Here is a 15,278-nt window from a genome sequence, read left to right as displayed (position 1 = left end):
AAAAGGTTTGCTTATTCATTACTCAGAGTCCAAAACAACTGCTAGGTTTTTATTTGGTAGTGGGGGGAAAGGTGGCGCAGAGATTCCAAACATGAGTGTCTCTGGATTAATTAATCTTCTGGTGGAGCATGAGTGGAGCAAAAGCAGGGGAACCACTGCAGTGCATTGATCTGCTCAGCAAACCATGGGAAGATGATGCTGCTCCCTCAAGCCCAGCTGGGGATGAGGAATGTGATCCATTAATCTCTCCTTGGGTCTCCTCCTCATACTTACATTGCAGATTAATGCAAACTCCTCCTTAGTTTCGATGTGCTCAAAAAAAGTACAAAACCAAGCCATGAAGAAAGCCTTTCTGTGCTTTTAAAAAAATGTGAGTTGCTATGTTTGAATTATATACTTGTGAATTCAAGAAACACACTGGTTGATCAGCTGGCAAAAAAAAAAATGAGCACGTCCTGTAATAATTTAGAATTCTTGCATTGGTATTTCAGTCTCAGATTTGATCAGATTAACAACTTGATGTTGACCAAAAGACTTCAGTGAAGTTAAGTAGAATAACATCTCTTGGGACAAAGTTTCAAGTGTGCAAATCGCAGTGAAAGCTGAGCCTAATGTAAACAGTCACTGATCTGCACAATTATTACTTGGGGACAGCGAAGAATTCCTCATCCAGCAGAATCCTGGTTTCTGAAGGAGCTCTGAGAAGTGCATTCCTGCCAGCTGAGACACCTGACAGCTTTCCCCACACTGCTGCAGCACACTGCATAAGGCAAAGCATGAGGGAATTCATTCTTCTTTAATTATTTTTTAATTGTTTTTTCACTTTATTACAATAGATCATCAACTTCTGTCAGACAACTTTATTTTGATGCGTTCTGAGTGCATAATTATTGACAGAGCAATACTTGAAGTTTGACCCACTATATTTTTCATAGTTTTTGACCATAGTATATACGCTTTACAAAACTATATGTAAACATAGTATCTATGCTGTAGTACATAAAACATCTGCAATTACATGAGAGAAGGCACATAAAGATTTTCGTTTTACAAATGAAATGATACACCATGGTTGAGAAGGACATGGGGACTGTTTTTAAAATGTTTATAAGACAGAGACTGCTTAATACAATAGTTCACCTGTATTGGGCTGTGTCCTCAAATGTTAAGAGAGATTTGCAACAAACTGGTTGTTTCTTCCCTTTTTTAAAGCAAAGAGTATATTTGAACTCATTAAAAAAAAAAAAAAAATACATTGAATTTTTAGATGTATCTGTAAATGCATGTAAAAGAGTCGTTGGAACTGCTCCAGTTAGCAGCTCACTTTCAGTACATGCTAAGACTAAACACTGTAATACTGCAGTCACTGAAGGTGCAACCAAAATAAAATTGAAATATGTTAAGAGATCCAAAAGATAGAAAGATAAAAGGTATCCTAATGCTGTGACATTCCCTGCTGAGGGAAAGGAACAGTGCATGTTCATATGACTTGTTTACCTGATGTGTGTGTGTTTGGGGGGCTTCATATTGCACAAATGCTTGATTAAAACTTTGTTAAATACCAATAATAGCAATACACTCAACTGTTTAACAACATTTCCCTCAACAGTGGTAGTTCAGGGAGAACTCACTATTTAAACTGGCAGAGAAGCTGTGCCTCTTAATTTAGTTTTTTTAATATATTATTAGGACCTGAAGTTGATGAAAAAAGTGATAGAGCTGTCCTCACTCCAGCTCTTCTCAATGCACCTACAAGGGTGTCACTTAAAAGGGTGCAAATTGGATAGGTTCTCTTCGAGGGTTGTTTTTTTAAATTGCCAATGATATAAGAGACTCAAGTTTGACAGTAACCTACAACTCCAAATGAAATATGAAATACTGTCAAGGAGCTGAGTTTAAAAACCAAATAGTTAAAATTCACATTTTATACAGATTTATACCACACATTTAATAAAAAATAGAGTATAATATTCAATAAAATTAAATACACTAATGCTAACACTATACAAATGGTCTATAAAAGCTCTTTCCCCTCCCCATAAGGCGGTTTGCAGTCTGCTTTATAGTCACGGGCAATAAATAATATACCTTTGGTTTTTCTGACCGTTTCACTATTAAATATACAGTACAACTAAAACCTATTTCTGGATGAGATGTTTCACATGAACCACAGCATTTTTGTACACCTAAATACGTGATATGGCTATTCATCACTTTCATATTCCTCCTCTTCTTCACCTATGGGGTAGGACTGGATGTTGTTCTGGGTGTACATTTTTGTTTTCACGGGACAGTTGTGATCCATGAGGATTGCCTGGAAGAGAACAGAGTGTGAGTATTTCTGCTTAGCATCCAGCTGAGGCTGGGGCTGATCCAGCATGCTGCATTCACCACTCAGGGATTCACCTCTCCTCCCTTGAGGTAGAGCCCAAACTGATGGAAATTAGGGTAAATTGAGTCCACAGGTCTGGGGGAGGGGGGGGGGGAGGATTTTGATGCTAAAGGCATCTCTGGAAAATGTCTATTTTCAGCATTTCAGCCCAGGTATTATTGAAAGACACCTACCTGCTCTCCAGATACAGCAATTTGCCCCTCCCATAATTAATTTCCATCAATTAAAACCTGGATGAATGGTCAAGAGAAGTCCTACAACTCTCTTTTGAGAAGCCAACTCTCTTTTGCTGCTTTTGTCCCCTCTTTCCATGGAGATCCAGAACAGCAGGACTGAGGATGAACACCAAGAGTGGTGATCCCAATACCGTGCCTTGACACAGCAAGCTAGAATTGGTAATCAAGGTAAGGGTCAGATAAAATACTGAATTCTCTGGGTTGAAATTTCCCAAGGAAAAACTGTAGTGTTCTTCCTGCCAAGTGTAATTAAGTTTGGGGGTTAATAATAATGCAAAGACCATAATTTTGGACCCTCCTTTTGATTCCTCCTTTGGAAGAACTGGTGCATCATTTTAGGGCCATGAGCCACTTTGGGGACAGGGGCTATTTTGCATTTAATTAAAGGTGCATTAGAGGTGGCAGATGCTGGAGGGTGTTGGGGCCATGGGGAGAGATCCTGTCCCTTCAGGGGCTGTGATGTTGAAATGGAACTGTCAGGAACCTTGGGATCATGTGATAAATTTTGTATTGCCAAGAAACGGCAGCTGATTTTTTTTTTTTTTTTTTCCCCTTTCTGTTCCTCAGCCTTATTTAATGTAAGAAAACCAAAACAAACTAAACCAGTGCAGTCAGCAAAGGTCATGACAAGGGATTAACTGGGATCTCTGGGCTTCTGCAGTCCAAATACAAGCAAAGCAAAAGGTCTCTGGCCTCACATACACCATTATTACAGCAAGATTCAATTTTCCACCTTGTGCCAGTGCAAAGTGAGAGCAGCACAAGCAGCAGGTGCTGTGCCACTGCAGAACAAGACCATGACCATGCAAAATTAGTTTCTTTTCACCCAAATAAACAACCAGCAACAACCTTTTGGGCCAAGGTCAGCCTTTTTCAGGAAGAGTAAGGATGGAGTGCTGGATGAGCTAAACCTACAGATGGTGACACTGTTCTTACACACCCCACAGTGGCTGGGGAGCACTGAGTGCTCTAGAGCATTAGATCTTTGGCAAATTTATATTAAAAAAAAAAAAAAAAAAAAAAAAAAAAAAAAAAAAAAAAAAAAAAAAAAAAAAAGAAGAGAAGCCCGGTGGTACAGATTGGACAAGACAAGCCACTGGTTTGTAAGGATAGGTGAACTGTATGAAGGAAGGAGAAGGAGGAAAAAAGGTGATTTAAAATATGCTTTAGGGGACCGTGGGAAAAAAAAAAAGGTTGAGGCACAACAAGGAATAATTTGGTCAATTTGCCAATAGAGTTCTGGCTCTTCAAGGAAAAGAGAAATTAATTCTATACTGACTCCACCACAATGTACGCTGTTGCAGAGGAATGTCTGAAGGACCCTGTTTCATAGAAGTCAAATTTGTGACTTTGTAACAGCTAACTAATAAAGGGTTTGCCTTTATCCATCTTGGACATAAAAAGAAGGGGGAGTTCATTCCAAAGTTAACCTGACTTTGCTGGTCCCATTTTGAGGAAGGCAAAGATGCAGATGTAAGTTATCATTTGTTTCACTGAAAAAAAAGAAAAAATACACAAAACAAAACAAACACACAAGTTACACTTACCATTTTCTCCTCTTTGGCAGGTGGACTTCGAAGGAAAAAACACAGGGGAGCAAAGAGGATATCCACAATTCCTATAATTGTCATGAGCCACGGGAATCCAATGGCCTTGGCAATGGCACCACCAGCAGAGGGACCTTGTACAGATAAAAACCCTTTTCTGGAGACTGCTCAGACACAAAGTTTGCAGCAGTCACTCTAAACAACAGTAATTTTGTATACAAACCTCCCCCCTCCATCTAACAGATGGATTTGAGGAATGTAAAGACATGTTTGTAATTATATCATAAAACTTTCCTGGCTTCATAGCCCCAGATTCCTTGAGGAGATTAGGGATGTTCCTAAGGGCATCTGTGTCACGCTCTCAAGGAGGCAGGAGGTCAGTGAGGAGCTATTCCCCTCACAGACCCTTGGAACACAGCTGTGGTGTTAGTTTTAGATGTTCCAAGGCCTCTTTCCATTTGTGTTCAGTGCTCTTACAGCTAATGAAGAGAGCATAGCACTGCCGCAGAGGAGGGAAACAGATGCCAGGCACTATTCCCTGCTCTGACTTCTTGCAGAAAACAAGAACCTCTCCTCATAAAATCTGCGAGTACCACTGGGATTCACACCTGGCACTGTAGCAGATCCCCCTTTTCTTAACTGTGCTTCCCAGGCAGAGGCTGGACTTACCTATGGCAAAACCCATGCAAAAGGCAACGTCAGCTATTGCGTACACACTGCCGTAGACTGACACGTGGCGCAGATCCACCAGGTAGCCCATGATGGGCATCATGGAGGAGTCCACCATCCCTGCAAAACACATTTCAGGAAAATGCTGCCTTTTGCTTCCCCTTCTTGCAGCGTCTTGGCGAGCTCTGTGCTAAGGAGGGATGCAGAAGCAGCCAAAAGGCTGTTTGCTCGTAACGAAGCAGAAGATTTGTGTAAAGGTAGTCTGTATTAGCTTTGCTTTTTATGGTCTTTGCAGTGCCTGGGGTCAGGTGTGGACGTGTAAACAGGTGTACAGCTGGCACCTGCCAGAGGACAGGAGAGATGTGAGCTGAGGGTGTATCCACACTTCCCACCAGCTGTCTCTGCAAAGCTCCCACCTCGCATTACCTGCCAGGTAATTAGGGGAAAGTTATCTGGTGTGAACTTACCCTGAGTGAAGGCCTAAAAGACAGCATTAGCCCCTAGTCAAAATTATTTATGATGTTTTTATCATGCCTTTTGATACAAACCTTCATTTCTTGCAAGAAACAAAACTCTCACAAAACTGCTGAGATACTTGGGATCTGAATTTGTGCCTGTAGCTTCTTTCCTCACTGCACATCCCTGGTGTGAAGATGCCCCAGGACATTTGCTGAGCAGCCAAGCACTGAAAAGCAAGGCAGGGTCCCCACTGCAGCCTGCCTGCATGGCCCAGAGCAAGGGGAGCTCACACACGTTACTTGAAGAGTACGTGTGTGTGAGCTTGGGAATTCCTCTTTATGTACCAAAAAAATTTAAGCCTTTATTTATTTTTATTTTTTTTTTCCTGTGGAGATGTCTATATAAATCCTTTTCCACTGTGGGTTTGGGGCAGTGCACGGCTTCATTTCTGAGAGCAACTTTTATGTTCATGGACAGGCTGAAAGATCTGCTTAGGTCAATAGAGCAGTTCTGGACAGGCTTGGGGGGTCCAGCTTGTCTAAAGCAGCCTGGATCCAACTCCCTCAGCACATTCCCTTAATCCTGCCTGCTCTGCCTGCCAGCTTGGGCCACAGCTCAGGCTTCACTGCCGGTAGATCAGAGCGGCAACAAAAATGATTTTCTCTCTACTGTCATATCAAACCATTTTTACAGAAACAACGTTGCAAGAAGTCATTAGAAATTTTCTTACCGATGGCAAATCCAACTCCAAAAGTTGGTGCTATGAGCCCATAAATGTTTTTAGCGAACGGTACCTATAAAGAAAATTTGAGGCAGTTAATTACATCACGCTGCACATGCTAATGAGGTTGGATTCTTTTTTGTGAAATAAATTCTCCAAGTGGTTATGGCCCAGTTTGTACAGATCTGAGAGTTTGATCCTTGTTCTCAGCTGTCATTTCAGACAACTGTGCCATTAAACCACTGACACATTTACTATTATAAACTACTGAGTGGCAGCTCAACAGAGGAGCACGCTCCTCTCAGAGCCATCATTTCTAAAAATAATTGAAGCACTGAAACTGGAAAGCACTCAAAACTCTGATCTGGAACGTATTAACCGTGCATTGTTTAATAACGTGTCACAAAACTGACGGGAAAAGCGCGCGTTAGAAGATGAGCACACAAACATTCACACGACTGAAAAGATGCACGATTGTCTACTTACACACAAAATACTTATTCCCACGATTAGCATCCCGAGCAAAGCACAAAGCCACCTATCAAAGAAGAAACGTCACTCAGAGGTGGGTGATAATGAGGTATTAGAGCTCATCCTGAGTGTTTCAGAACGTCTGAAGCACTGAGTTAAACAGCAAAAGTAGCAACGTGTTCAAAAAAAGGCTCCTGCTCCTATAGAACAAGCCTTAGTAATTTCCACTATCAATTTCCCTGGGAAACACTGGAAATGGTACATGAAGAGACTGGAAGATGATTAGTACTTTTAAATTAAGCATACCTTCCAATTTTGTGTGCAAGTATCCCAAAAAGATTCGTCCCAATGAGATAAGAGATGCTAGCTGGAAGAAAAGCAACGCCTGGAAAATATGAATGAGATGTTTTATCAGCAAGGATTTCAGTGAAGTGTTAGAAGAAACTAATAAATCCCAGACACTGCAATTTTGATCTGGACACATCTAATAGAGCCCAAAGAATCAAATATCCGGTTTGTGGCAGCTTTCCTGTGAAATCTAAGGACATCATCTGCGAAATGCAGGAGCAACGTGACGCCTTTGAAAAGAGTTTTTCAGCATTAGATACAAGAACTGGTCCGGGAGAGAGGACAGAACAACAAAGAGAAAAGAAAAGTTTATATCTGACTACAATAATCTTTGGGCTGTGTCAAGGGGAGAACTCTCCGGCAGGTGCAGGGCTGATGGAGCACGTGCTCAGCACATGCAGGCAGCCCAGGGTGCTGGGGTGGGTGACTCCCCCTGCAGCAGGGGACAGCAGGGCTGCTGTGCCTCTGCAAGTGCCAGATCCCCTCTGAGCCTGGGAATGTCACGAACCTTCCTGCTACAGGCGAGTCTGTAGTGCCGTGACAGGGCCCTCGGTCAAGCAGAGACTGAAGTCAGGCATGGATCAATAATGTAAGGGTGAAAAACCTTTAAAAACTCTATTGAAACGATCTAGCGAACGTCTTTTTAATTTTTATGAAACTCACATTTGTGTTTAAATAAAATAAAGCTTTAAAAAACTGTGATAGCTTGCAGATGAGAACACCTGAGTAAATTCTGTCTCTCTAATTTCCCACCTCCACTTGGAAAAGCACACTGCTGGCACCAGCAATGTTTTTCTCTCCCTGAGGGTGCCGCAGCAGTGGCTGTATCTGGAGTAGATGCTGTTTTCTGCTGCCATCTCTGGTTTAAAAGCCAGTTCTTACAGTCTGTACTGGAGGATTCATCCTCTCCTTACACAGAAGCCCCAAGGCAGGACCCAGCCAGAGATTTAGGAAGCAGCCATGGCATCAGGGTACACGATCCAACCGCTGCCTTCATGTGTTTGTGCTCCTCATCTTTCACCAGGGCAACATAGGTTTTCTCATTTCCTGCCTATCCATCTTCCTTCCCATCTCTCTGATATATTCATAAGGAAAAAAAAAAATCAAGGGGTAATTTTTAGCACAGCAATATCCTGTGATTAAAAACCTTGTGGGTTACAGTGGTGGTGCTGGGGAAAGATTTAATTTTAGCTTGTGTAACCACAGCTACTTCAGTAGTGTTTGGAGCTATCTGGTTATAATAAATGGTCACACAGAGCAGACCTTGACAGCTGTAAAAGAGAAATAAAACTGCAAGGGCTTGTTAAATCAGACTTGCACGGGTTGGTCTGTAAGCTGTGGTATGCTGAGGCAGAACCATAGTTTTCCAAATAGGTTTTATGCACAGCAATGTTCATTGGTCAAATCAAGGTTCTTTATACCTGCTTCAAACAGCTGGATTTCCAATTGCATAAGATAATAATTTGCTTAAACCCCTGCAGTTTAATTTACAGTTTAAGCGGCTTAAAATTTTTAATTAATGTTGCCAAATTAGACAAAGTGAAATTGAGTCAATTACTTGTATCATTAAGGGGTTAAATTAGTCTTCATTTAAAATGGATCTTTTCCTTCTAGTAACTTCTGTTCGATGAAGAGATTTGTAAACCTCATTTCTATTGCACCAGTAATATGAAACTGGTGAGGGAGGCAGATAGGCAATATTTATTTTTCCTTTTTGAGGTTCAAAATACCTAAATTTGCTGTTCATTCTGCTGTATTACAGGCTGGAAGTTATTGCCAGGTTCAACAGTACATTAAAAATTGCATCTGTGGCCACTCTAGAACTCAATTACATTAATTAGAACTAAGGTTTATGCTTTATGTAAGGTGTAGGGACACCTAGATTAACACAGAGCAGGGATATCAACTGAACATCATTTCATGTAAGATTTTTCTTTTTCTTTCAAAGTGTGCACTGATATTAAAAAATGCCATCATTAAATTAATCAGAGATAGACAAAGGCTGGGCATCCCCCACTTAAGAAGATTCCCATCAACCTCCCGCTAGAGGTTTGTCACTCACTAGGATTTAATCCACTGTCTGGTGGTTTTTTCCCTGCTCTTGTTCACCTCAAAGAGAAAGTAACTGCCCCAGCTTTACCCTGGAGAGCAAATGGATACACAGGGTGTGTTCCTTGGTTTCCCAAGACTGTGTCCCTGCTAAAAGCCAGAATAAGTCCCAAGGTGGGGCTCCCCATTGCTTTCTGTTGAAAGGGATGATTAAGTAACCGTTAAGGGATGCCAGATATATCAGTTCCAAGGGAAAGTGCTCCTCGTGGCCTTGTGGTCACATTTTAAGCAGAAGTCCATCTTTCCACCACATGTCACCAGGAGCAGTCTGGAAGGAGAATGCCACAAACTTGCTTTGCACCAAGCACAGTGCTCCTCCCTGCTGCAGATCTCTATGCCTGCCTGCTCAGGGCAATTCCATCTAGGAGCTGAGGAGGGATTCCCTACAGGGAGTAAAACAAATGGTTTTGCTCTGCAGGGCTGGCTCTGTAGCTCAGCAGGCACCTTGCAGCTGGCTTGGCCAACATTCACTGCCAAAGCAGCGCTGGGATTCCCAGTGGAGCTGGATCAACACTAGTTCTGAGGCTGCCTGCAACTATTTTTCCTTGAAACATGAGTGCAGCCCATTACAGGAGCCTCTATTGCAATAACATTGCCCCACTGTATTTTTCTTAGCAGTGTTTGTAACTGCGCAGGTTTAACACTGACACTTTACAGATTGCAAAAAAAAAAAAAAAAAAAAAACCCGCCCAAAGCAAATAATCTTTAACAAGATCAGAACTCAGACATTCAGTGGAAAAAATATATAGAGAGATGCAAACAATATACTGTACATTACCAAGCTGCCATTTTTTTGAGCACATGGTCTCCATCATCCAGATGGGTAGAGCTGGTTCAAGCATAGCGATAGCCATGTTTGCAAAGCAGATTGATCCTTAAAGAAAGAAAGGGAGGAGGAAAAAAAAAAAAAAAAAGTAGTAATTATTTCTTTTGACTATACACAGAGCACCATGCAAAAAACGGATGTTTTACATAAAATATTGCACTTTTTACAGCCCTGTTTGTCACGTGTCGGATGGTGATTAGCGTTAAATAGAACACACTGTAAAATCACCGAACGCTAACTTTTTATATGTTTCTATTCTCCCAGAAACTCTACAATAAAGGTTAAGCTATTTCATAATGTGAAAGTTTGCAGTGAGCTTGATGACATTTGGAAAGTTCATGAGGTCTGTTGTACAAATGATTAGCTAAAACTACGAGCGCTTGGTCTTTACCTGGTCTCCTGGGGCAGTACCAGAGCCCTGTTGTGTAAGAGGCTCAGGCTCTGACCCCATGCCTCTCCCATCTGAGGGATCATGCCTACATCACGTGACAGGATGTGGAGGTCTTGATCCTAAAAATACCAAGATACAGCCACAGGGATGTCTGTTCCCCACAAATGGGAATTTTGACTCGAGATCCTAGGCCCAGCCAGCCTGTGCAGCAAACGCGGGTTTGGCTTTGAGCTCGCACAGCTCAGAATTTCAAACGCTTACGGATCTCTTTTGAATTCCTGGAGTTTAATAACCCAGACACACAGGGGTGTAAGTGCTGATTCAGTGTTGCCTGCCAGCTCAGCTCTGCCCTACACCAGTGCCTGCAGACCCAGCTCCAGTGGGTTCGTGTCGTGTTCATCTCTCCTCAGCAGTGCACTTCAGCTTTAGTGGAGGGATTATGAAACCCCATGGCATTTCTTTGGATTCAAGATGTCTTTCACACTTACTCAAAAGACCCTCAGGCACCCAAAGCTTAATGCAGGGCAACAGGACATGTCCCCTCTGCTACTCCCTTACAAAATGGTTTCTGGAAGTCACTGCTGGAAGTGACAACCTCAAACTTGCGTTCTCATCTTTCTTCCTAATATTTACAATCCCTGAATTTCAGGAAAATATTCTAGACTCTTCCAGTCATTTACTATACAAATTTCACTTTTTTATTTTATTTTAATCCTGAATGTTTCAGAGGTCAGAGAAATGTTATTTCTCTCGGAAGGAGTTCCTCATCACAAGGTTCAAAACCAAATGAGCACTGATGTCATTCTTTGCTCAAACCTGTCAGAATATATTAGACTGCGTATCCACAATTCCTAAAGTGAACTTGCTGGCTAGCTGGCTCATTCCCTTCCCCGGGCAAGGAGCAACAGTTCAGCACTGCTTTGCCCTAAAGACAAAAGCCAACCTTTCCACTCTGGTGCAAGCTCCCAGAGTGCCTGTAAGGAGCCCCAGTGTAGTGGTGCAGAACTGTTTTATTAGATTTTTGTAAGAGGTTTGTTATGGTTCGTTTCACTGTATCCCCAATTCTGTATCCCTTTTGTGTTGTCTGTATAATAAGGTGTTTTGTGTCAATCATCCCATACCTCACATGACATGTAACATCCCCTCTGCCCCAACCCCCCTCTCTGGGGCAGCTTGCCTATCACTCCCGGGGTCCCTCCCAGATTGTGAAATCTCCGGCAGAGGGCTTCAGGTGATAGGCAGCCTGGGGGAAATTCCTTTGGCTCTGGATTTTAGTGGTCTGAAGCTTGGGGGTGGGCACACCTTGTTACCCCCTGAAACCCCTGATTTGTGGTCTTTTTTGTATCCTCCCTGGGACCCTCCCCCGCTTATAGGGGGTGGGAGGGAGGAGCAAACTCTCTCAGCCGCCAGGTTCTCAGCCTGGAAGCTCTCAGCCGCTGGGTTCTCCACCTAGAAGCTCTCAGCCGCGGGGTTCTCAGCCTGGAAGCCCCGAGCCGCTCGCCTCGGAGCTTGGAGATCTCTGCTAATAAACATCCTTTAACCTGCTAAGCTGAGAGCCAGCCTTTTCTCTTCTGCTGCTGTTGACTGTCACCTTTGGGTCCAGCTGCCAAGCCGAGAAGCCAAAACGAACTGGAAACTTTGTGTCCGTGTTGACCCGAGCTAGCTGGAGGTCAGCTCCCACCCGGAGCGGGGAAGCAACCGGACATACCCCAGTTAAAAACATTGGGGCTCTTCCAAGCCAAAATCAGCCATGCTCAGCTTCCTTGATGTCGGAAAAAAACCATTTCAGGCTGCACAAAGTGCAGCCAGAGGAAGCAGGACCATTCTGAGACAACTTAAATAGCAAAGGATTTATTCTACTCTCAAGAAACCTCACAAAGGAAGGAGAAACAGGTGTGCTTGCACACAATTGTGGCACCTACTTCTCCTTAGGCCAGGAAGCATCACCAGAGCTTCCCAAAGTACTCTGGGATGCGGTGATAAAGGTACTTCAGATCTGTAGAAGGTGCCCCTAGAGAAAAGTGAGAGCCTGAGCTGGCACTCTGCAATCTCAGGGCAAATCCAAGAGCCTGCTACCTCAGCAAAGCTTCCCCAAAAGAAAATAAATTATTTTTGGCCTTAGTCTTGCATGGAGCTGACCTTTCTTTAAAGTGCCGTGTGTCAAGGGCATGAATCCTACATCTTTTCTTCCTTGAATTAGATTAAGTGTCCTGTGTGGGCCAGAAGGTGTGAAACTGCAGCCTCCCAGCTGAATCCCATCCTCACAGCCAAGAGCCCCTCAGCTTTTGGCAGAGTGCCACAGACATCCCTGGCATTTTCCTGTGGAAGAGCAGGCAGCCAGTGAAAAGCTGTCCCATGCCTTCTCAAGGACCTGTGTGCCCCTGGTGATGTCTGTCTCAGCTCTGGGTTTTGAATCTGATCATTCAGGCTGACTTGTCTGTCCGTGCAACTCCATCGGGCAGCAGCACTGATTTCCCTGGAATCCCTGTCAGTGAGGTTTGGCTTCTCCAGCGTCACCGATTTCAATCCCTCAGCTCCCACCAGCAGTGACAAAACACGTCAGTGACATTTCCTCTGCCTGGGTGGTGGGTACTGCTGGCACAGACTGTGAGGCATCACCTCTTGACACAAAGCATTTGGCATTCAGCTATGACAAAACCAAATTTGGTCTGCAAGGGAAGTAAAGCAAGAGGAGGCTGAGCTTAGAGAAAATCAGCATCAGCTGCACTGTCAAAGCACTGGGCAGCCTCTGTCCTGGGAGGCAGAGACCCAGGTGCTCCCCTTAATCCCACCGATAATCCATGGGAGGGACTTTCTCATCCTTTATATTCTTTAACGGCTGTGAGAGAAGTTACTGAATCAGCTAAATGACAAATCTGATCTCTCATGACAAGTACAGTCTTTGCTATACTTTTGCCTCAAATACTTTTATTCCGTGGTTTTTTCATGCTCTGAGAGCTTCTCAAGCAAAAGGGTTTGTGTAACACAAATCAGAGCTCAACCAAGTCACAGAGTTGAGTTTATGATAATTCCCTAAGATCAACAAGAAAATTTCCAGAAATGCCTGGAAGAATTGTTCTGTTGGACAAGCAAGTTAGGGTGAAGAAACAGAAGTGTGAAAATAATTATCTGTTTCCAGGTATTTTATCAACATTAGAAAGGGCCAGGCTTAATTACAGACTTCAGAATAAACACTCAACAACCTGCAATGCAAAAAGGCAAATTTCTCTTGAGACAGAAAGGCTCATTAGAAAAGCAATACACATAATACCAAACACCATTCACCATTCCACCCAAATCTTTTCTGAAATATCATTCTAGAGGCCAAACTCACTCCCTCTGCAAACAGAAACAAAGTTCAATGTTGTTCCCTGTGCCTGCCTGCAAAGTGCTGGCAATCCCTCGCTCTGAAAGCCTTTGCCCAAGTCACTTGCCTCACAGGAATTTTCCTGGCCACATCTCATTGCCTCAGCAGGCACCTGCGAGTCATGAGTGGCCTCTAAGTTGGAAAGGCCATTTATTTCAAATTTTCTGCCTGTTGTGCTTCTACTGGTACAGTCATCCTGTATTTCCAGAACATTCTTAGATCTTTACGTAAAGTCAAGCAGCAAATGACAACACTGTTAAAGCAACTCAGCCCAAGGCATGCCAAGAGGCCAGGATTGACAACAATAGCTGGTTTAAAGAAGAAAAAAAGGTCTGGTACCTGCTGCAATAATGATATATGGGTCCTTCAAAAGTGTCAGTAAAGGTGTCCCCTTCTGACTCTGCGAAACAAAAGCTTGGGATTAGGAAAGGCAAAGTGACACCCATTCCTGCAGCGTTTTACCTTAATACTCACTTCTGCCTGTGTTCTGGAGGGCTGCAGAACAAGTAACTGAACAGCTGTGAAAAGAAATCAATGCTGTGACACTGCTCCAGGAAGGGATGGATGGCAGGAAAGGAAAGGACGTCCCTCAGGGTGATACTGACCTCCATCGAACAGAGCCAGGGCTGCCAGCACCAGGAAAGGAGAACTCTTCCCCACAAACTCATACATGACACTCCCAAAAGGAGGCCCCACTGCCAAGGAAAGGAAAGGACACCTTTGTGAAGACTCTGACTCTGAACAAACCCCCTGCGCGCGTTCTGGCATCCTGCTACTGGCACACGGCGATCAAAAATCCAGTTTGAAAATCCCCACAAAGATTATTGATCATGGCAATAACCACATTCTTCATTCCCCAAAACACTCTGCAATGTAAAAAAACCCCAGACATCTCAGAGATTGCTGCTTGACACGTGTATCCACACAGAGAATGTGTGCTGTGGGAAAAGCTGCTCTTCACGTGCATCACGAATCCAGTCTGGAGACTGCACGATACCACACCCAATGAGACCCTTCTGCTGCTTTCAGAGCTCCCAAAAACATCCTGGAGGATGGCTGGGGGATGCTTTCTTTTTCCAGCAAAGCCTCCAACTCACTGACCTAATACTCCCATGGCCAGGCCTCCAAGTGCAATTCCCATTGCGTTGCCTCTCTCTTCGTCATCCATATAAACAGTGGCAAGCAAACCCATCCCTACAATTAAAAATAATAAAAAGGGAGACAAATAAAAGGAAAAATCACAGCACAAAATTAGGCATCTGTGTGATACTGTTCATCATTTGCCACACCTACTAAACATACAGAAATGACCAAGTATTTATATATATATATAGTCCCTCCCCACAGAATTGACTTCCAAGCAAAAATGTTTTTGGCAATGCCCATGGTCCCCAAGACCGTGTTCTGTTGTGCAGTACTAGTCAGAGAATTTATTTGTTAGAATCTTTATTAATCTTTTTGTCACAGAGCTTTTAGATGATGCTTTCCAATGAGCAGAAACAAAGCTTTGACAAGTATTCACCATCATTTGTTTCTGCTCGGAGTGCACAAAGGTCTGGTGCCCACTTAGCTCCAATCGTGGACAGTGCTCTGGGCATGAGGTATTATGCAGAGCTGATTGCTTTGTAATGAGTATTTCAAGTTCAGCATCAAAAAATTAAAGGATCCTTTTGACCTTTATCTTCACATGCCTTATTTCTGCACTTGATTATGAGCCTTCATTTCACAAAAGGAAGCACGAA

The 15,278-nt window shown here is 43.2% G+C and overlaps 1 protein-coding gene across 2 annotated transcripts in view; it reads right to left on the bottom strand.

Annotated features, from left to right (window-relative positions):
- Positions 1-344: 344 nt before the first annotated feature.
- Positions 345-15,278, bottom strand: part of SLC18A2 (solute carrier family 18 member A2) — a 28,394-nt gene continuing 13,460 nt past the window's right edge. For both annotated transcript variants that reach the window (XM_040070852.2, XM_040070853.2), the window contains exons 5-15: positions 14,638-14,730; positions 14,142-14,231; positions 14,011-14,054; positions 13,876-13,936; positions 9,731-9,826; positions 6,802-6,880; positions 6,511-6,562; positions 6,034-6,097; positions 4,845-4,964; positions 4,176-4,309; positions 345-2,314 (exon numbers count right to left, since the gene is read on the bottom strand). In XM_040070852.2, the coding sequence (XP_039926786.1) occupies positions 2,204-2,314; positions 4,176-4,309; positions 4,845-4,964; positions 6,034-6,097; positions 6,511-6,562; positions 6,802-6,880; positions 9,731-9,826; positions 13,876-13,936; positions 14,011-14,054; positions 14,142-14,231; positions 14,638-14,730 (944 nt within the window). In that variant the 3' untranslated portion in view covers positions 345-2,203. The remainder of the gene's footprint in view (positions 2,315-4,175; positions 4,310-4,844; positions 4,965-6,033; positions 6,098-6,510; positions 6,563-6,801; positions 6,881-9,730; positions 9,827-13,875; positions 13,937-14,010; positions 14,055-14,141; positions 14,232-14,637; positions 14,731-15,278) is intronic.

The sequence above is a fragment of the Hirundo rustica genome, chromosome 8 (genome assembly GCF_015227805.2).
Source record: "Hirundo rustica isolate bHirRus1 chromosome 8, bHirRus1.pri.v3, whole genome shotgun sequence".
NCBI classification, from domain to species: domain Eukaryota; kingdom Metazoa; phylum Chordata; class Aves; order Passeriformes; family Hirundinidae; genus Hirundo; species Hirundo rustica.
This window is presented reverse-complemented; position numbering and strand designations above follow the sequence as displayed.